The sequence below is a fragment of the Myripristis murdjan genome, chromosome 5 (genome assembly GCF_902150065.1).
Source record: "Myripristis murdjan chromosome 5, fMyrMur1.1, whole genome shotgun sequence".
Classification (NCBI taxonomy): domain Eukaryota; kingdom Metazoa; phylum Chordata; class Actinopteri; order Holocentriformes; family Holocentridae; genus Myripristis; species Myripristis murdjan.
The window spans coordinates 28,182,809-28,205,660 of NC_043984.1; the positions used below are offsets into that span (position 1 = coordinate 28,182,809).

At 43.4% G+C, this 22,852-nt stretch overlaps 1 protein-coding gene across 1 annotated transcript; it reads left to right on the forward strand.

The window, feature by feature from the left end:
• The first annotated feature begins 3,310 nt into the window (after nt 1–3,310).
• On the forward strand, nt 3,311–7,734 carry fam83d (family with sequence similarity 83 member D). Its single transcript, XM_030052616.1, has 4 exons — nt 3,311–3,981; nt 5,647–5,814; nt 6,010–6,134; nt 6,277–7,734. The coding sequence occupies exons 1-4, from the start codon at nt 3,502–3,504 to the stop codon at nt 7,223–7,225; spliced, it is 1,722 nt and encodes a 573-aa protein (XP_029908476.1). The 5' UTR covers nt 3,311–3,501; the 3' UTR covers nt 7,226–7,734.
• The last annotated feature ends 15,118 nt before the right edge of the window (nt 7,735–22,852 follow it).

Genomic DNA, 22,852 nt, shown 5'->3' on the forward strand with positions numbered 1-22,852 from the left:
GCTGCAAAGTCCTCATCCTCAGCAATGGGCAAAGAAGATGAGGAAATTTTGTCCTCCGCAGTACTGGATATAGTCATGTAGGACATGTGTATATGCCCCGCTGTGAAGCTCAGTATACCAAGGCCCACCACTCAAGCAGAGACTCGTCACTATGAGAGGAAAAAGCTGCCTAAAGTGAAGAAGACTGGAAAAGAACACCTCCCCATCTTCATGGGACTCTTGGATAAGCTTGCCTCTACATAGGGAGTAAAGCCATGCAGAGAGAAACTTCCCATCCCCAGTGGCTCCCTGTTTGACTGTGAAGGCATGGAGGCACACAGATTACACATAATGCCACAGGTGGAACCAACTGTGGTGTCTCATCTTCACCCCAAAACTCCTATGTTGGCGACGAGGTCATCTCTGCCTTCCAAAACTGACCGTATTCAAGTTTGACAGACAAAAGCTACAAGGCAGCTGTGCTCACTGTCTAGGCCTTGAACACATCTTTCCTCTCAATGGTCTATCAGGCAGGACAACATGCCTGTTGTCCTGCAAGGCCTCTTTGGCTCAGATGTAGCCTCCATGCAGAAGAGGTGAGAGGACAAGAAGAGGGAGGATGAAGCCCTTAAACTTCCCCAGGAAGATTCAACCAAGCACCACAGGACTCCCACAGCAGACATTTGCACAAGCAGTAGCACATCCTTACGCCAGGATTCAAGATCCCTAAAATTTCCAGGGTGCAGATGGTACTGCAGACTGCACTCAGAGCCCCATAGACCAAAGAGCCTGGTTCCAGAAGCCAGCAAATCAGGCCAAACCCCAGGACGGTCAGCAAATCCTCTGCACCCTGAGGGAGCAGGAAGGGTGGAGGAAGAAGAGGGCTTTTCTATCCCCTCACCTGCCCCCTTCACAAAGTCCATTCAGGAACATGTTTTGTGGGACCAGTTCAGCACTGCGTGCACAGTGGGGACTATCTTGAGGAGCGGTAGACCTCCTAGGAAGAAGAAGAGACAGAATTTGGTTAGTGGTTCTTTATAGAGGGCCACATATGTCTCACAAGCGGTTCTCTTTCTGACACTGCAATAAAGTTGTCCCAACTGTGGCATCCAGGCAAAATGCTGAGGGCGGAGTTCATATTAAACAGAGAAAGAGTGGCACAGGCGTTATCTTCCCATGGTGAGAGAAAGTGCATGAAGGCAAGCCCCACTTGCGCATGCACAGTGGGGAGAAGACCACACAAGATGCATTGCTGGGTGTGCCTGCAAGAGGGTGCTGCTACACCAGTCCCTATTCAATCAGAAAAGATGAATGGATGGTGCGTACAAAGTCAGAATGAAGTCAGAATGGGTGTTAAAAACTATAAATGTAAGTTACAGTCTGCAATTTACTGTTGTTCCCCCTCAGTTCAAGGAAATAATTTATTCTCAGGCTTGAGGAGAGTTAGCTCTCCTCAAGGAGATTCATTCTTTGTTGGAGAAAGGGGCCATAAGAGGGCCATTAGTCCTCGTAAAAGAGAGAGATGTGCGTTTAGCCACATATATAGACGACTGGCTCATAGTGGCCTCTGTTGCACAAGAGATGGCAACCCATGCAGTTGTTTGCAGAGCATATAGATAAGCTGGGATTCAGGGAAAATGTGTGAAAGAGCATTATGTCCTAGACTCAGAAAATTTCATTCATAGGGCTGTTTCTGCACTCATGCCTGTTGCAAACATCAGAGAGAGTGACATCACTTGCAGCATGTTTGAAACGTTTCCACAGCAGGAAGCTGGTCTCACTCAAGCTGAGTCAGAGGCTACTGGGATCGATGGCATCGGCTCTAGTTGATGTCCCACTGGGCCACCTATTTGTATATGAGGGGAATTCAGTGTTGGGTGGTCTCACACAATCTGGATCCACAGTGAAACAGGCACTGCAAGGTGAGGCTTAATGCATCTAGCACAACAGCATGTATTACTGCAAGGAGTGCCGCTGAGACTGACACTACGCAGGAAAGTGGTCACAATGGACGCATCTCTGACGTGATGGGAGGAACTTATGAAGGGCAGGTCAGTGGGCACTTGTCTCTTGCGACATATGCATCATCAGGGCCAGCCAAATGGCTGGTGTAATGCAATTAAGGTCCCTGTCAAGGGCATGGAAGAGGCATTACCCATAGTGAGACACTCACTCATGCAACATAGAGAACTGGGTTTATCTTAATAAACTAAAGTTTGACTGGCTAGTGGGTGGCTGTCATCATATTGATTGACTAGTATAGGTTGTATGCTTCTTTTTCTTCTTTTTTATCAGCTGAGAGTTTAGCTATGGAGCCTGTAGATATTTTGAGCCAAAAAAGACTACTGTGCAGCTAGGCTGTTTATTTGATTGTGATGTGCTACATTTAGTGTTTTTCCACTGATTTACCCTACAGTATTTTTACAACAACAACAACAATAATGGTTGGCACCTAACGTAAAGGTTTTCAATCTTTTTCATGTTCTGGACACCCAGGTTGACTTCCTTTTAGCCGTGGACCCCCATTTGAAGTATTTTTGCTTTAGGGAGCCTGATATGAGAACATTTTTTGGTCTGTGTATTTATTTGTCGAGATGTCATAAACTGCCTGAACACAGACAAACACATTCAACATGGTGAGATTAAAACGCAATGTTAAAATAATCACTCATACATTGTTTTGTGCGATAACAAAAGTTCTACCAAATTCAATGATAGTGAAATTAAACCATTCATCATTTTGCTGAGGACCTCCTGGAAGCTCCTAAGGACTCCTGGGGGGCCCGGGCCCATTTGGAAAAACACTGACCCAGTCCACTTACAGAGAAGTGGTAACATTATGAATGAATGAATGAATTACAGTTGCATAGTAATAGCATACATAATACAGCTCAATGATATGTCCATGAAAGGAACCCATGACTCCTAAATGTTAACTAATGTTAATGCTTATAGCTAAAAAACTGTCTGTAATCAGCTCAATAAATCTGATTTGGGCTTTGGCATGTTTTAATAATTATATCCAGCAGTTCTACCAGTGTATCATACATGGCTGACAGTGATGTTTTGTGTAGCTTTGACTACACAGATGAAACAGCAATGCGGCCCAGCTTGACCTGACTTGATCTTAAACATGTGACACGTTGCACCTTTGACGGAGCGCTCTGGTGACGTTTATCTTACAGAATGGGGACAGAGTGAGAGCTCTTTGCTTTTCCTGCCTCTCGGGTGTAACAGGATCTCGGGAGAGCAGAGGGGTGTGTACCGGAGGTTTGTTTTCCTCCAAACGAGCCAATGAGGCTGCGTTTGCGGCAGAGTGACAGGCTTCAGCGGCGAGCCCGGAGACGCCATTCTGGTTTGACGACCGTCCCGCAGCCAATGCCGAGCAGGGACAGGCTGGAGCACTGGGAAACGTCAAAATACGAATTTCCCCTCCTGCACCTTTAGTTGGAAACGTTACCTGCAACCTGTGCTACTTTGAAACCTGGTTGGAAAAAGGCGGGCGAGCCAGGAGCCGAAGGCATGGCCCTGTCCCAGAGCTTAGGCGACTCTCCTTGGAAGTGGGGTTCAAAAAAGCCCGGCACCGGGGCCGACCTGAACCTGCAGGAAGTGTACAACGAGAAGCACCGGCTGGCCCTGGAGGAGCTGCTCTCCGGAGGGATCGACAACTTTTTGGACTTCCTCAAGAAAGAGAGGATCCCAAACTTTCTGTCCGACGATGAGATCCGACGGATCCGGGCTGGCGCGGTGCTCCCCCGGTGTGTGTCGGTGGAGCACATGCTGGAGCAGTCGGTCAGCAGCTCCGTCGACTGCTCCTCCGTCACTTATTTCCCCGAGGCTTCGGACGTGGAGCCCCCGGTGCTGGAGATCGGCTGGCCCGCCTTCACCTCCGGCTCGTACCGGGGAGTCACCCGGGCCGTCGCACACTTCCAGCCCAGCTACGGTGAATGCATTTACAGCTGCAAAGAGGCTGCGAGGCGCATGATTAAAAGTGCCAAAGAGGTAGGAAAGTATCATTAATTTGCACAATAATTGTCTTTGAAGTTTATTTGTAATTTAGATAACTGATAAACAAAATTTCCTGAAACGACAAAAATGAATGAATGAATGAATGAATGAATAAATAAAAATCATAATATTCAGGATTATAGTGTCTGGTAATCAAAAGTATAACACGCTGCTATCGCTGGCCACTGGTATTTTTGTTCTGACTGTCAGAGCACAGTGACCACATTATAATATTATAATAGTAGTATGCATTTCTATATTAGGCCTATCATTCTATGATTTCTTACAAGGCTACTGAGGATATTTTCCCAGAAGGATTTTTTTTTTTTTTTTTTTTTTTTTTTTTGAGCAATTACGACCCAGCTACAAAAATAAATAAGGACATTTAATGTGGCCAAGTATTATAAAAAAAATATTTTTGGGGGAAAAAAACAAGTCACAAATGTGAATCTGTTTCTTTGTGCCATCCTGAAAATAGCCCAGAGGCATTTTCAACCACAGACAAGATATTCCCCATGGTATCTGGTTTCCTTGATCAGCCTCCCCATTTTAGAGATCTAGTTTCAGTCCTCATAAAACACCCATAACTAGATACAGTGACTGAAAGTTTTTTTTTTTTTTTTTTTTTCCGTAATAAATAAATAAATAAATAAATAAATTATCTGTGCTTATTTATGGTAGCCTTCATGTTAGGAGCTGTCAATCTGGCCTCTCCAGTTTTCAGAGGGAACATTCCAGTATGAGGAGAATCTGTGGCTCAGAGCAACACATCAGGCCTGGCTTCCAGATGTGCTTCAACTTGCTTTGGTTTCCAGCATGAATGTTTGCATTCCCTTTCTCATCAAAACGTTTTAAGCTCTGGAAATCCTCTCTGCGGGTGTAGATGGGTCTAGAGGCAAAGAATTTTACATCAGGTCAATAATATTTAAAATAATCTCTTTGCACCTGTTTCAAACCATAGAAACACGCCTGGATGAAATTTTAACTGCAATATTGTCCGATTGTCGTATTGAAATATAAAACCACTGCGCACAGTCCTTGGCAGTACAAAGAAGCCACTGTGAACGCCCTGCAGCCTGCCTGTACATTTGTTACTGGACAGCTCATACAAGCAGCCCGGTTTCTTTACCTCTGTGTGTGAGGCGGGAAGCAAATTTTACTGACTCTCTTCAAAATGAACACGGACACAGAAAAATTTGCATATCATCAGCCAAACAAAACCACTGACTAAGCTGCATGTGGATAACACCAGCTCGAGGCAAAATATCTGAGATATCTAATCCACCACACGCTACACAACCTTTACAACAGGATGTAAAATTCCAGCCCTCCTCGTGAAAAAGGAAATCTCCGTCTCAAACTGCAGCTCAGAAAAATGCAGAAGAGCCCTACAGTATACCTACTTGTCTCCTGTATAAATGTCATTTGTTTGCTGAGCAAGCGTTACAGCGATTGCCATGGTAACAGACCACAGTCGATAGAAAGCTCATTAGTGCACACATTACATGGAGTGTGTCTGACAGAGATGCCCAGCTCTGTGTTTGAACAAGGCCCTGCATTTGATAATAATGAAAACACAATCATGCGCCATGTCTGAGAGAGCAAGGCTGCAGCCTCAAATGAATTGTATTATATTACCTCTGTAATTTTCCATTGCAGGTGATTGCCATAGTTACAGACTCTCTTACAGACCTGGATATCTTTAAGGATCTTCAGGAGGCGTGCACGCGCCGCAAAGTCCCCGTTTACATCCTCCTTGACCAATCATGTGCTCCTGCTTTCCTCAAGATGTGCGGCAATATCAGTGTTCGGTTGGATGACCTTCGGGTATGTGGTTGTTTTAGTAATGCTGGGTGTGGCTCTGTGTGCATCACAAAACAACATTCAGATGCCATCAGACTGATAGGTATTGTGCCTTTTGAGATTTATTGATTTGAACTTGAACTGGCTTGAACGCCCAACCCCACCCCACAATTTTGATTGTTATAATTTTATTGTATTTTATTTTATTTTCCCTTAAAGCAAATGAGAGTCCGAACGATAACAGGCACCACTTATTACATGAGGTCCGGAGCGAGGGTTACCGGGAAAGTTCACGAGCGGTTCATGCTGATCGATGGAAACAGAGTGGCTACAGGCTCCTACAGGTAACAACCCGCTTACCCGCTTCTTTAAAGTCAAAATAGACGACCTGCAAGACTAAAGTGATGCGTTTTTCCTCTGGGGTTTTAGTAAATGGTCTGTTAACTGGCAGTCATGCGTATTGCTAAATCTCATTCCTGTGTGCAGGTTCAACTGGACCGATGGCAAACTGAACAGCAGCAACCTGATTGAGCTTTCAGGCCAAATCGCGGAGAACTTTGACGAGGAGTTCCGCATCCTCTATGCCCAGTCTATGCCTATCAATACTCGATGTGCTGCAAGTGACCATAACAGCGCTCTACATCCAGTGTCCTCCTCCCCTCATATGACCAAAGAGAGGCTGTTGGAGTCTGTGTGTCTGACCAGCACTCCCAGCCGCAAACCCCAGATCCCAGCGGTGCAGCCCCCCTGTGAGCCCCCGACCGGGGACACGGCCGGTAACAGCAGCCCCGCATCCAACTCCTCCACCATAGGCGAGGATTGGATGGAGCAGCAGCACATACACGAGGAGATCTTGGCTGGTAGTGCCACCCAGTGTCTCTCTGCAGATGCCCCAGCAGTGGTAGAGCTGGTGACGACCGCGACCCTGTCCTGCCACGTCTCAACTCAGACTAGCTGGCCCACAGCAGACAGTGGCGCCCAGGCCGACCTAGAAACGGTCTCTCACCACCCCAGCCTTATCACATCCGTCTCTACTGCTGAGGATGCAACAAGCAGCAGCCAGGGCGAAGCCGCTTCTCCCTCTTCTGGTTCTTGTTCTGCAGCCCCCGAGCGGAGCTCCCCGCACCACACGGTGGACCGCGGGCACGCCATCCGCCACGGTTCAGCAGCTCCGGACAGAAACCTGAGGGACTCCTTCCACAAGTTGACCAAAGAGCGCCACTGCCACTATTCCACGATTCGCACCAAGCTAGAGCACATGGTCACCATGCTGTCCCAAAGACAGGAGCTGGCGGACATCAGCAACATGACTGTGGGACCTGGCGCTCACACGAGACACAAGGCACAGAGAGAGTGTGGGCAGAGGCCAAACCCCAGGCTGCTTGATGACAGTGTGGGCATGGGAACATGGCCAAGAGCCAGATGTGTACACTAGTTTGTCTTTGGCTGCAGGGACTTGGGGATGGAGGGTACTGGGTGAAAGAGCTGTTGCAAGCTTTCATAGAGATCTACTGTTTCAAATGAGTGGGTTTTGTTTTTTGCAAGAACATTTCAGTGCTCCTCTTTAAACTTTCTCCAGAGTGCCTACTTTTTCTTAATTTGTCCCTCTTGTCCATTTCAAAGCAAATGTTGGTGTTATAGCAACACAAGGTTATAGGGAATCATCAGCAATATTACTGTAAACACTTATTTTAAGCATAGACAGTGCAATAATTGTTTTTTGACCAAGTCAATTTAATAAATGTTGTCTACTGAGAGAGGAGAAACATCCAGTGTGAATGAAAATAGATTATGTATGGAAAAAAAAATGTGTCTTTGTGGAATGGTAATTATGGTTATTTGAATTAAATTTGGCTGCTGTAGCTGCATCTGAACATGATTCCAGAGAGCAGCTGGCTCTCCATGTGCCTTGCTTAATGAATAAAGTAGTATTTGTTTCGATGAGTGAGATTTTTGTCTTTTCTTACACTTAAACCAGTAATCTAGCCATTGTGTACACTTTTAGCCCTGATGTAGTTTCATTTGCAATCACATTCTTGTGATGAACAGCTTACAGAATATTTGCTATGAAAGTCCAGGATACACAAGCAAAGTAAAACATGCCAAAGTGACTTAACAAAGTGAATGAACACCTGCGCTTTATGCACCACAGTGCCTTCATGCAATTCAATTAGTTGAGAGACAGCATCTGTGATACTGGCACCTCCGCTGATTACTTAGCCAATCAGAGTTGCTGTCCAGGGTGAATTTGGAGAAAGAAACTCTGTCACAGATTACTAGCATAGATTAGGCTGAATGCTAAATGAATGCTTGTACACACACACACACAGATGGGATTTTGATGATTTCTTACTCTGCAGCCATGCTCTTGTATTAAGTTTTATATTAAGTTTCCACAGGACTACAGATTCCTATCAACATTTCCTCTGAGAGCGTATTTAATTCAGACAGCCCAATAGCCAAAATCATCAGCAGGAGTAAAGCAGAAGGTTGATATTTGTGCCATATCATGATAATGTGAACGGAGCATCATCGTATCAACACTCGTCTGTAAGTCATTCTGAATTTCCATGTAATTGAGCTTGGCGAGAACAAAGTGTACCTTTTGGTGCCTTTATACCTTTCACTTGAGCACAAAGGTCCCACTGTGTGTAATGAAGACAAGCCAATGGCGTTGCTCCATCGAGCGTTCAGATTGCCATGAGTTAACTACATTTTTTTATGTGAGTAATGTTTAACCACACTGAGGAGATGAGGTGTAACTATTCAATCCCAAGATGTAAGAAAAGTTTTGAACACAGATGGAGTCCTTTTGAATGTTTCCTCAGTGGATGACAGTGTAGGAACCAGTAGCTGATGAAAAGGTTATACTTTGAGAAGAAGAAGAGGACGGCATATTAAAGCATCAGCATATTAAAGCATCAAGTATTTTAACTAAATTGTTGAGACGCTTGCAATTCCATATTCAGGAAGGAAGCATTTTTCAAAGCAAGTTTGCTATCTGCAGCTGATGTGCTGTTTCTGACTAATTAAAGAAAATACGGAGCTGCAAATCATGTGATTGCTTCATGACAAAGCTGCACTTTCAGTTTCCATTTATCTATCACATGCAATCAAAGCAAGTATAAATGGATTACTGACCCCTTGTGTCAAAATATTGTGGATGAATGAAGATGGAAGGTGGAAAACAAAACATTTTTATCAAACATGTATTTTAACTTTTGATGCTTAACTGCATCTAATATATTTTATACTTTAGACTTTTTCCTTTGGATTTTTTAAATGGAGGACATTCATTATGATTTATTCAAATTATTTGTACAAAAAATAATAACTGTAATTATCCCATTGTTGCATTCTGCAGAGTTTTGTGTGATGGCTTGCTCTTTCATTCCTTCCTTCATTCATTCATTCATTGACTTTACCCACATTCCTACTGAAAGTCACAGGGTGGGGTATTCGTTATTGACTGATTAATTAACTGACTGACCACAATATCACTGACCTCAAAACTGATTGATGTATTAAGCTTAATTCCTGGATAGCTGTAACGAAAACTTTACAATCAGAATAAAACATTAGTTTTCACTAACTGTACACTCTTGAGTACAACTTTAATAATGAAAAAACAAAGTCTGTTACAAATGTTTTTAATTTACAGCATGTCATATTACCATCCAGACTAAATACAGTGTGCAAATTATTATCTGGCAATAACGCAAGAACAGCGGGAATTTCAACAACTCTTCCTGCAGCGTGTGAATCTCCTGCCAGGCAAACATATCAAATCCCTCTGCATTCATTATGTAAAATGGTGCAGCTTAAGGGAATTGATCTACAAGTAAATGCAGTGGTGGTAATATGTGAGAGAATGGTATTTGATTTTAATTGGCTGTTGCAATGCAACCACTGTGGTTGTAATCAAGGAAGCAGTGGGGGATCCACAACACAACAGTCTGCACCTATTAGGTTCAGCTCATTGGTAAACAGAGAGTTTGCGTATTCTGCTTCACAAAGTGACAATTAACAAAATATGTCCATCATTTACTGTTTAATCGTTATCTTTTTTCCCTCTACAGGGTTTCACAGAGTGCATATCCACTCGAGGGTGTTCCGTTCCTTATGGAGAATCAGCAGAAATAGTACCGGTGCTCAGCCACCAGAGAGAGCCCTAACCATGCCTATGAACTGCTTACTGAGCGTTTTGGTTTATTGTCCTGCTTCACTCCCATTTCACACGTTAATGTTAGGGGATACACTCAGTGGTTATATCATCATATCAATGATTTTTATTTTTTTTTCTCTTTAAAACAATATATAAAAAATAGCACTAACTCAAGTTGTTTAAAAATTGAAAGACTGGAGAAACATTATTTAATTCTACCCATTTGATTTGAAGACGAGAGATTTATGTTCATCAGGTAAAGATGGGCTTGTTGTGTGTCGTGAGTTCAGGCAGGTACCACACACCTCAAGAGTGCGGACACGGTTCGCCATCCTTGTTGCATGTCAACTTCTCTCTCCGTTTGGTGCCTCAAACAGCAGAAATGCCATGAAAATCTCAAAAATTAGTTTTAAAAATGGGGATAGTAGACAAACAGCCACTGACTGATGTCCTCTTCAGGTCACTTATAATCCCTGGAGAACTGTAGTGGCAGAACCTCTCCTGCTGCATGCTGGGTAAAATCCTCCTGGCTGTCAGTGTGTAACATTATATCCTACCAAATATTGCATTAAAACCTAATCCAATTAGTCAACACACATATCCTATTGTGTGCCGTCACAGATCACAATTATGCAGATGTGAATTAACCTTGTATGTTCTGGTGCATATAGATTCAAGAGTAGTAATGACAATTATTTTTCCTCAGGAGGTTATTGTGCATGCAGGACGGCAGAGTAACAGCTTACTGTGGAGTGTCTGTTTGTGTGCAGATATATATTCATTTAACATGCATGCATAATGTGTGTGGATGTGTGTGTGTGGATGTGTGTGTCTGTATGTGTGTGCGCATTATGTATTTATTCCAAAAAATGATATGTGGGGAAAAAAATGAGAGTTGGTGTGAGCAAAGTAAGGGGGCAAGGGGCGGTCTGTTATTTTGGTATTACACTGCCCCAGCACTTTTTCTGCTTCTTCTGCTTCTGTCTCTGACTTCCACTCATTTTTTTTTTTTTTTTTTTTTTTTTACACAGTTTTCTACAGCCTTTCCCTAATCATAACTATAACCAACACCTGCCTAACCTAAACCCTTACCCTAACCTTAAACAAAATCTAATTCTAACCTTAACCTATAAGCCCCAATTTGCCTTTGTGTCTGTGAGGATGGGCCAAAATATCCTCACTTCACAAATATGTCCACACCCTGTGAGGTAAAAACGTGCTCTGGTCTTTACTATGTAGCATTTTACGTACACACACGCGCACACACACACACACACACACACACACACACTTACTTGTCCTATATCGGCCAAAATAGATCAGGATGACGCAGACAGACAGCAACAGCCGTCCGATTGATTATTGGATTTATATCCATCACCCTGTGCATTTATACAGGCTTCCTTGGTGCCTGGGTGTGAAGGTATTGATGGGTTTCTGACTGTAGCACAATCATAACAATGTGTTTGTAATGACGTTTATTATGGCATAACTGAATAAATAAAGGGGAGTAGTGGAACTCATGTAAATGCACATTTAAAACTCATGTTTTAAATTTTCAGCCATTGGTCAGTAGTGGTGACAAAAGGTAACACTTGCCCACCGGTGCTGATTGACAGGGGGAAATGGCTCTCCTGATACTAAACATAAACCTTTTAATTACTCCAAACATGGCTGATGAGGTTGAGGCTTGATTACTTGGCCTTCATTAGTCAGATTGTGAGCTACAGTCGGTCCCAGAGGCACCGTTTGACATCACTAAAAATTGTCAACCTCTTACTGTATGTTTAGCAATTACATCTACCCTACACCGAAACAGGTGTACACCGCCATACGCAAGCACACACACACACATACACACACACACACACACACACACTGACATGCCCTTTATTATCAGCTCGAACAAGCAGGGCTGGATCTAAAAATTTCAGTCCCTTCTTATAATTTGGAGAACAACGTGACTGAAAGAAAACACTGATAAAAGATGCTCAGTGTGCTGAGTCTGACTTTGTTGAACCGTCCCTGTCATAATGATTCGTGTTTGCCGTGCCATCTTGGCTTTGTTTTCCATGAGGGCAGCCAGCGGTTGTCACTATACCAGGGAGGGAGCGTTCTGCCTCGGGCTACAAAACACTGATAATGAATGTTCAACTCATTGGAAAATAGAGTGTGGCTAAAACATGTGGTCAGGATTGGTCGTTGTTTGGGTGGGTGAGTCAGATGCAGTGACATGTACGGACATTCAGTTTGCACAAAAGTCACTCACTTCCTGGCCATTAAAATGCTGATGCCATGCCACGGTTAGGCTGATGCAGGTGGAAGGTATTGTTGATAGGCTCTTTGTGCTAACTGCATGGCGAGCTTTTACACACTGTCCAACAGCAGTGTTGCTGCTATTTTTAGACGGGTACAGCTGCTCCTTAGCACCCACCCTTAAACCAGCCATTCACAAGAGATTTATGGCACGAGCCCCTGTGAAACAGCTGTAGCGTCTTGCCACTTCCTTGTCCGAGAAGTGCAAGCTGAGGTCTCTCGGGTGGACGTGCTAAATTATCATATTTATTAATGTCTATTATTATGTTTATTAGCAAGAGCAGACACGGTCGCTCAAATAGCAAACGCACTTATCAGTCAGTGTGTAGCCTAATGCTGTTAAGATGTTTAAACAGCCAAGTTTGGGACCTCTGGTGCTGCAGTGATGAGTCAGCCGTGCCCACAACACCACCTGAGTCCAGCACAAGTTCAACACTTGTGGCGAACTGCTCCCCCCAACCCAACCATGTGTTCCAGGATGTTAGGTCAGCGTGCTTTCTTACACTGAAAAATGATCCTAGTTTGTTTATCTGAAGAATATCCTCTCTGTTCCTGATGAAAGTGTGGCCCCATGTTTGTTCGTGTGCCCTTGTGTTGATGAAGACACAGTGAGAAGATACCGGAGCTGTTTGCTTTGCCTGTCCTGGAACCTTTTGTGTTTTGTAACCCGCGGACTTGTTTCTTTGTTCCTTAACTCTCTCGGCTTCATTGTTCCCTTGATATTGTATCTGCAGTGGCGTCCGCTGTCCAATTCACAACAGCCTCAGACTGACCAGGATTATCACATGCTCCTATTAATGTAAATTGGCAGGGAAACTGCTGTGGAGCTACAACAAGGAGCGAAATGAACCTGTGCGTGTGCGTGTGCATGTGTGTGCGTGTGTGTGTTGGGGCTGTCAGCCACACTACAGCAGCTAATCTTAAGTTTAGCTTATCACTGTCGTATTATTCAAAAGGACACCTTATCAGCCCAGGCAACTATTAGCCCTCTGCACTGTGCGCTCCACACAGTGATGCTCCACACGGCTCCACATTAACTCTGGTGTCTATTTCAGCAGCTCTCTATCCATTTATTGATGCATGTCTTCCATTGATTTGAGCATTGATTTAACATGTAATCCATTACCCATCTGTCTGTTTCAGCAGACTTTTAAATGATCCGTCAGATTGAGCTATTAAGGGGAGTGGTGGTGGAGTCCAAAGGTTGGAGAGGCGTTCAGGGAGAGAGGGGTGCTGGAGGAGGAGGGGAGGCGGCACGCGATGAGGATGTCTAGAAGTTTATCTCACACAATAGAGCCATCCCGGTGTCCTCAGGCATCTATCACAAGTGTAATTCACAAGAAAGATGTGGTCAGGGTGTTTTTCTGTCATATTACGTGCAGCCATGTCATTGTAGCAGATTATAAACCCGCAAAGAGCCGGACATCCCAATCCTCCATGACAGATATGGGGCGGAACTGAAAATACCATTGTTGTCAGGTGAAAATGCTGTGAGTCGCAGTTTTGGTGTTTTTCATATTTTAACTTGAGTTGATATTAAATGCCCCCTTATGGATCTGAGAAACTTCCATGACTCTTGGGCTTAATTTAAACCAATGAAAACTCAAAACTGCGTGGTCATCAACCTACAAACAAGGCTGTTTCTCTTAGTTCCCATAAAGTTTTTTTTTTTTTTTTTTTTTTTTTTTTTTGGGAGGTTTTTACCTGACAACAGTGAGGTGTGTAAATTTATTTAGTCACGTTTTGGGGTTTTAATAAATGTACATACTTTTGCAGTGGAGCGCAGTGTATGAAGACTGCTTGGTGGTATTTTGTGTTATTGTCTCGGGTAACCCTGTAATCTTGCCATTAGGACCATGAAGAAACAAAGAAAATGCCACCAGCAAAACATGGATGAGGGGGCTAAGAAGGGGCTTTCAGATTGAGATGCAAGATGGATTCATATATATTCATGAATTCACACAGAAAAGTCAAAGGGAAGCAGTATGATAATCTTGCAGTAATTGCATTTTTTCCCTCCAACTGTTTTTGGCAGTGCTGAGAGCCACGCGGCTGTGAGTTCAGTCTCTAGGAGTGTCACAGCGGTGAACAGTGGATACACTCTGACCCGGCATCCGAGGCCAGTCAATCCACTGCGGGGTCAAGTGATGGGTACGCCAAATCCAGTGGATTCATGGGCAATGAGAAGGGCTATCATTAGTCCTTCGATGGTCAATTATATGTTTAATTAACTAAGACGGACATCAGATAATTGAACTATTGACTGGCCTCTCCTGCTCACATTTGTCTTCTGATTCAAGACTGTGGCTTTCCATTAAGCGTCAAGATTCATACCACTTTTGTTTGGGGGGGGCATGCGATCCTTAAATAAAAATAAGGGATTTGGTTGACAGATTCCTCGGCCTGAAGAGGAACTTTTTTGTTTTATGCTCTCATTGCTCTTTTCTTTGCCAGCCCCAGGAGATGCTATCACATGCTTGGGTATTTTATATATATATATATATATAAAAAAAAGAAAACATAGCATCCAAACAACTGCATTTCAAACTATCACCCGTTTTTTCCCCCCGCATACATGTCAGTCTGCTGGATACATGTCAGCAGCCGTCTGAAAAGTGCTGACACGGCTGGCCTCCTGTCCAGTAGCCCAGTGCCTCTGTGTGTGAACTTGGATTTAGCTCAAGGGTATAGCCACCCTGCTAATGTGATGTAGCTCCGAGAAGGAAACAAATTGGCCTGACGTCTCATACACTGCCTTGTCTTGATTGTGTGATGGCTTCTGCTGCTAATGTGTTACGATGGGTAGACCTGCACTGGGAGGGAGAAGGGTGTGTGTGTGTGTGTGTGTGTGTGTGTGTGTGTGAGAGAGAGAGAGAGAGGGAGAGAGAGACAGAGAGAGGATGGGGGAAGGGCCTCAGTCTGCAAGATCAGCACAAGTGGAATTGCATTGATTCAGTTAACTGCAGAGTTGGAGCGTGATGTGGAATTCTGTTTATCAAGGGTGGAGTTTACACGATCGGCTCCATTTTGATTTCATTTTCTGCATCGTATTTATAATCATTCCCTGCTCTCTTGCTTACAACAATGAAATATTAGCCCTGCTTCGTACGCGGGGGCTCCACCCGGAGTTTCACACGCTCGGCGTTTCATAAACGTCTTTGTGGCGCATGAGACGGCCACCTAATGTATTTACCCCGGTGTCTTTTTATAAGTAGAAACGCTCCCCGTGCTCAGAGACGATGGTGCAGGCAGATAGGCTCGGTAAACACCGCTGTAATCTGAATCAATCTACATCATCATATACAAACAACTGACATCATGTTCTGTTAATCACCGAGAAACGTGTCCAAGTAAATATTACATCCTAGTTCCTGTATAAAAAAAAAAAGAGCACACAGCCTTTTGCCCAGAAAGACATCTGCTGAAGCTAAACAAATTGCAAAATAAATCTCAAACATGGCATTAATTAAAGGGAATAAAACCAGTGAATTTTAGCTATGAAACATGGTATCCCCCCTCCTATATTTCTAGACTGCTGCCTCTGAAATGCACACATACAATACCGTCTGCCACGGCCAGAAATGAGAGGAGTTTGTCCTCTCCCTGTGATCTATGATGTCGTATCGATGTATAGCGAAAGTTGCTTATGTTCACAAATACTTAATGTACTTCTCCATACTGCGGGTAAAAATATAATGAAGAGAGTACATTTCTAAACTGATAGTCCCTTATAATGTATCTGTATCAGGTCATATCTGATTAGTTAATATTCTTGGAAAAAAAAACTGTGTCCTCACATGAATGTTTTGTGTTTTAATAATTTAAGAAGCCATTTATTTTTAGCCCGTCTGTATTTTTAGGCATTCAGGGAGGGGAATACACACACTGTCCGTTACCGACTCCTTCTCTTAAACATACATTCACGTGGGACATGATGGAAATATACATTTTCTTTATTCCTTTCTCTCACTGTCTCCCATTTTCCTCTCCTCATTTCTCCATCTAGCTGCAGGGAATTTGTCTCTAAGGGTTTATCATGACTGCCTCATATTTCCACCCTAGTTTGTCATTTTGCTGATCCAGACGCTTTTTCATATTTCAGTATTCTTATCATCCACCGGCAGTAAGATGATCCATTTCACTTATTTCTTAGAAGTGTGACTGTAGCCTAAGTCAATATCTACAAAATGAATTCAGCAAATGGAAGGCTAGCTGAGGAGGGGCAGCTAGTTAGCGGTGGTAGTGGTACTCGTGGTGCAGGACACTTTTTTTTATTTTTTTATTTTTTTTTATCCAGAGTCAGCAAGGGTAAAATGTCAAGCATTTCTTAGGGAAGCGGCTCCATAGGATTCCATTCGAAGCTTTAATCTTAATTGAGAGCATCGCACATTGATATTCCATAGGCCTCTTTGCCCTTCGCCTCTCAGCTACTTTCATTTAGAGGACAGCCGTACTGCACTAGAGCATGGGGAGTGCTTTGTCAGACAGCCAGGAGGCCAAAGGCAAGGTCAACCTCTCTTTGTAATGGTGGCTCACTATGGAGCGAAGGCATCACCTCTTTGATGCTGGTGGTGCCTCCACTCAACTCTTGGAAGGCTTCCTGAAGTAAAAATGAATGAAATGTTATCACTCTCTCGCCCCGCGCTGCCATGTGGCATTACGCAGGCGTCATATCTCGGTGTATATTACTGTAGTAAAGTTATACAATATAGTTTCTCTCCTTCTTGACATGTTCACCTAAACAAGCTGCTCCTTCCCCCCACAGCTCAGGGCTAAACAGAATGATGATTTAATGCAGGGCTGAGTGAAAGAGGAGATATTTGCATATTTGGCAGTCAGAGGGATTTCATCATGGCAGTCACAGAGATGATTCAATGACACAGATTTACTCTGTGTCGCGATCATCCCCGTGCACGCTTTAGATTATCTGTAATGATCACTTTCCTTTAAATCGGGCACTTCTATTCTTTCAAAGTGTTGTGTCATTGCCTGAAAAAAAAGAAAAAAAGAAAAGGAAAACACATAACATTAGGCAGACTTGTAAGACATCTGTGCCTTGTTGATGTCAGAGAGCTCCCCAAGTGTTGTGTTTAAGTGTTTTATAGCCCACAATAAGAGCAGGAGCATCTCTCTAATCCCCAAACAAAGGGGAATGACAAACCGGCCCGGCAGATGCGGTGATAAGGCCCCTGTCATCAGGTGGGGCGAGGGTGGGATGAAGGTGTGGGACTGCAACGCTCTCTCCACTCCTGTGGGAAGACTCGTCATTCCACCTTTCCAGAGGTGACGAAAACAGATAGATAGAGAAATGGAAATGAAGAGTCACACACACACACACACACACACACACACACAGACGCTGTTTACAGCTGAGTGCACAACCCCTATCTGTGGGACTGAGGACCGGGCTCGACTCTATTTCTCATGCTCCTGCCTCAGCCCACTGCTGACACAGATATACTGTAAAGAGATAGCAGCACAGATAGGTATGCATGTGCATGTCAAAAACAGCCCTGGGGACGGGTGAGTTTGAAAACACAAAGAGTGAGAGGGGGGCCACACAGGAGCCACGCAACTGCTGCACCTCTGTCATTAATCTCAATCAAAATGACCCGACGTTTGCGTGGCGTTTCCTATTTTAAACCGCAGAGATATTTTGGAAGCGTAATTCGAAATAATGGAGGTTTAGATCACTGCGGCGAACACAATAGCGAAGTCTTTCTTCCGCTGATGAAGCACTAAAGCTAGGATCAGGATTAAAGGATTAGCTCTTCAGTTAGGGTCCTTCAAAGATTTGTTTTACCAGTTCCTATGGAGGGAGTGTTGCAAAGATGGCTTCTGACAGGTTTATCAGGTGATCGGGCTTGATAAAGCCTCACAGAGGCTGCTCTTATTTCAAAGTGTCTCCCCCTGGTTCTGTGGGAAAGCCCGTTGCTCCTGCTTTCCACTGTTTCCACCAACCAGACATAGCAGCCCCTCCAACCACTGAGGAAATAAAAACAGTTAGTTTGTAGAGCAAAAGGATTCCTGGACAGGATATTGGGAAAGAATCCTTAAGGAAAGGGCTCACATTATCCCAGGAATCAATAAAATCTATTCTAACCAGGTAGTGATGCAAGACTGTTGTCAATAACACGTAACCTACTTTGTAACTAACGAGGGCACCTGGACATGAGATATTCACCCTGGAAAACATTCTCCTTAACATTTTTGCATTTTTTGTTTCAGGCTGTCACATGAAGTCGCATCTTGAAATAACATAAAAAAATGAAACATCAGCCCCAAATTTCCATATATATGTGCAATGTGTCAACTATGCTTTATTTTCAAGTTGCAAGTTAACAATATTCGACGATCCAGCAATAAGTTACACAATCAGTGTCTTAATATAACCACTCTCAATAGTGATCAGCGTGCCTGCAGCTTTATTTAAAGCAACTTGACCGAAACAGTTCTTTCATTTTTCTGAGCGGAAAGAGGATGCTTTAGGTCTGCATATGAGTCAAGGCTGTTCCTCTCTCCTGGACTTAAATATAGCCCCACTTGCCCTTACCCCTGTCACCGAGAGAGTTATAATGACCTTTTGAACCCCCGTGTACCGAAGAGACTCGGAGTCGACATATTTACTCCAAATGTTTTTCACCAGTGCGGCCAAACAATGACAGACATTTGAGGGCAGTTTTTTTTTCTTAAGACAAGGGGGAGGTTTGATGTTGGCAACCTGCAGTCTGACGGTTTGTCATTTTTTATTTTTTTTTTTTCGCTTGTCCTGGCGTGTGACATGTCTGTGGGGTTGAATTACTGATATTCCTGAATGTTCCTCTGTGGTCCTCTGTGAACGTACGGGAGGCAGAACGATGGGAGTTTCCCACAACAATCGAGCAGTTGAACATTCATCAGCACCTGATGTCGAGGTGGAGGTCAGAGTTGGCGGGGTTAAAAGTCAGAGGCCAGCCGCCTGTGTTGTTGTGCAGTTTGACTGTGTTAGTCCTGCAGGCCGCCGCTCAGCCACGTGTGGGCGGTGTGTTTCCTCGCAGACCTCCCTCTCTCTTCTCCCAGGGTGGGTTGCCACTCCACCATTTGCTGCTTTATATCAGTGTCAAGCAAATTAATTGTCCTGTAGAAACTGCCAATTAGTGTCTCTTGTTAAGTCATAATAAGTACCATGTGGCCTTTTCAGGCTGTCATTGCTCAAACATTTTATTTTGGAAAATAATTTTACTTGAACATATTTTGTTTAATCTTTGGAATGGTGCAAATTATGTTACTTTTTTTTTTTTTTTTTTTTAAACAAAATATTACAGATCAAATGGAAAAAAGGCACATGGAAATGAGTGAATTTAGCATTTCTCGTTTATTTTATCACCTACGCCTGGCAGACTGCAAAATATAACTACTTGTTGTTATATGTTGTTTTATTTCAAGCAGTGGCTCCTTATAAAATGTGATTTTGTCTAAGGTTTTACATTACGATATGTACAATATATAGTAGCATATGGCATATACAACAGTTGTCCAGCTGATTTTTTACATTTTTTTTTTCCACTCCTGTTTGTGATTATCACCAGACAATAAGCAGATCCTTGGGGCCCAGCGCCATGTCTCTGCTCACTGTTTGTTTTGCAATTCAACACTTTTCCTTACATTTTGGGACAATCCTTGAAGAAAAAAAAACACACACACACACAATAAAATTTGTTGTTTACTTGTAACCTCTCATTTAATTTTCTTCTCTGAGAAATAACAGGCTGACCATGGTTTCTCTTTTTTCTGCCGTTAAAATCCCAGAACAAAGTACTTCCTGTATCTTGACCACAAAAAGAGCAAACAAGTACATGGGTTCACTGTAGTATAAAGGCCTGCATCCCCTTAAATAGATTCCTTAGAAGCTCTATGTTGGCTAATGGCAAGCTCGTCCACATGACGTCCAACCACAGTTGGTTGTTCCTCAGTTGCCTCGACTAGTTTCTTTTTTTTTCTTTTTTTTTTCTTTTTTTGCAAAGGCCCAACATTGAACATAATGACAAATGTGGTTTCGAATCAAAGAACAGGCGTGTGAATGAGGTCCTGCTAAGTCCTCTAGCTGTTCATGAATGTGTCAACAGCCGAAAAAAAAGAAAAAAAAAAAAAGAAAATACAGCTGAAAACCCTGCAGAGCGCCTCCGAGAAAAACAGAAGAAGAGTTATGACACAAGGGAGATGTTAACATGACACATTAGTGGGAGAAAGACACACCCAATTCCAAGGAGGGCTGTTACAGTTCAACATACTGCATGACACCGCTGCCATATTCTCATGTCAGCGACACCCGCAGAAGCCCAGACTGGCCTTTCAGGGTGTCGACTCGTATATGTGTGCTGACATTAACAGGGGTTTTCAAAAGTGTGCCCTATTATAATAACAATTGCCTCGATCATCTGTTCATTTCCACATACTTTGTGCTCTCTTTTTCTGGTAAATCTATATTTTACCTAAGTCAGATGGTACCGAGAATTGTGTAACCTCTTTTATTTTAAGGAAGTTTTCCTTAAATCTGGAGAGTCTCATTCAAATGGCTGTTCTGCAAATACTTTTTCTTGGTGCAGCACAAGATGTGTTTAGATTTTTGAGGCCACCATCCACTCAGAGGCACTTTTTTTTTTTTTTTTAATATCCCTGTCTTCTCCCTGTCTTGAATTTTTATCATTATCTGCAGTCATAACGGCTTATTTTGTCATTCCCCAAAACCAAAGTTGCTCTCCATTGCTCTTCCCGGATTTCAGTCTATTATATACCAAACAGTCAGAATATATTCCCCAGGGGCTGGACCTGCTTTCCAGTTTGCACTGAACTCCACAGGGTGCGCAGGCTGGTGTCTGAGCAGGAGCTGACCCCTAATCAGCACAGCTTTGCCAACAGCAACTGAGAGCCACAATTATCTGCCCTATAGATAGTTAGGCAGCGCTCGGGGCCAGGGGCGCTGGAAAGGGAAGAAGCTGTCGAGAGGGGGAAGAGCCTGAGTTAACCTCCGTGGCTCGTGTTTCTACTGTGCACTAATGGACGGCTGTCATCATTACGGACAGAAACAGGAGGGCGCCTGCCAGCTGCATGACCCCCATAAAACAGAACAGGAAATCCTAGCAAGGAATGAAAGGGAGAGAGAACAGCCGCTCGTTTCTGCTCACTTCTCCTCTCCTCTCTGTCAAACGATTCCTCCTCCAGTCGCTGACCACCAGGTTATGCTGCGATTGTCAGTGAAAAAGTGACAAAAAAAACTTTCCTCTGCCTCTCTGCGCCACACTAAAAACTGACTGTGCTGTCACCTGAGCGGGATCAAATTATTCTTTGTTTATGCATGAGCTGTTGTGCCGGTGTATGTCGCTGTTAATGATGTCTTATGTGTTTTAGTCTGTACTGAGGTTGCTGTGTTTCTTACCATGGGATCTGCATGCAGTGTCCATGATAGATTAACTAACAAAAAAAAAAAGTATATCAAATCACATTGTATTGTATCATACTGTCTGGTACCATATCGTGTTGTACTGTATCGAATCATATCACATCGCATCACATTGTATCATCTTGTATTGTATCGTGTCATACTGTGTCATATTGTGTTGTAGTGTATCCTATTGTGTCGAATCACATCATGTGTCATATTGTATCAAATTGCATTCTATGTCATATCATCTTGTATCATATTGTACTGTATTGCATCGTTTTTTATCATATCGTACCGTACCGTATCATATCGCATTGTGCCTTATCACACTGTATTGTAACCCTACCTGAGAGAAAAACACTCCTGTTTTTCGCAGGTTTCTCTTGTATTTCAAGGCGATCTCCCGGTGCCTTCCCACTTTGCTGTTTCTCCTGGGAAACTCATGTAATTTTTCCATGGCCCTCAAATTTTATATGAATAATCGTCATACACAGATCCATAAGTTATGTATGTTTGTCTGACATTACCCAAGTTGCCAGATTGGCTATGAAACAACAATGAAAAACCAATGTGGGCAGGTATGTGTATCTTACCGTAACATGCAGTGTGTTCATCACAGAGATCACAGGCAAGGGGTTGTGGGCACAGTTATGCAGGTCAGGCTGTGTTTTATGGAGGCCTTTTAACACGGAGAGACATCAGTGTAATTATTACATACGGAGGATAACCCTGTGTTCTGTTACCAAAGTCCAGGGTCTGTAATGTGACAGGACTTTGTCACACTCCTCTCGATGGTGTCCATTGAAACGTGACAGGGAGTTTATCAAAGGGCCTCCATATCAGATCCGCAGGAGCTCATGCACAAACACGCTGATTCCCAGGAAGCTAGGTCCCTTATTACAGCCAATAAGATAGCAGACAAGTTTTATTGTAGTGCTGCGGCTACACATTAATCCACTCTGCTGGGTCCTGTGGAGCCCATCATGTGACAACTCCAGTCATTTACAGTAGTGCCATCGTAATTACTGAGGAACCCTTCAGGATGTGGCAACAAAGGAAATGCCTTTATGGTACATTCAGCAGTCAAGGTAATCTGGCGAGGGACAGCCAGACCCCGTGACATTTAAATTTCAGAATCCAAAAATTCATTCCAAAATGTT

Bases quoted from the DNA above. Each gene is read 5' to 3' on its own strand.
- fam83d (XM_030052616.1), top strand. From the start codon at position 3,502: ATGGCCCTGTCCCAGAGCTTAGGCGACTCTCCTTGGAAGTGGGGTTCA. The intron at 3,982-5,646 runs GTAGGAAAGTAT...TTTCCATTGCAG, and splicing joins TGATTAAAAGTGCCAAAGAG to GTGATTGCCATAGTTACAGA. The intron at 6,135-6,276 runs GTAACAACCCGC...TCCTGTGTGCAG, and splicing joins GTGGCTACAGGCTCCTACAG to GTTCAACTGGACCGATGGCA.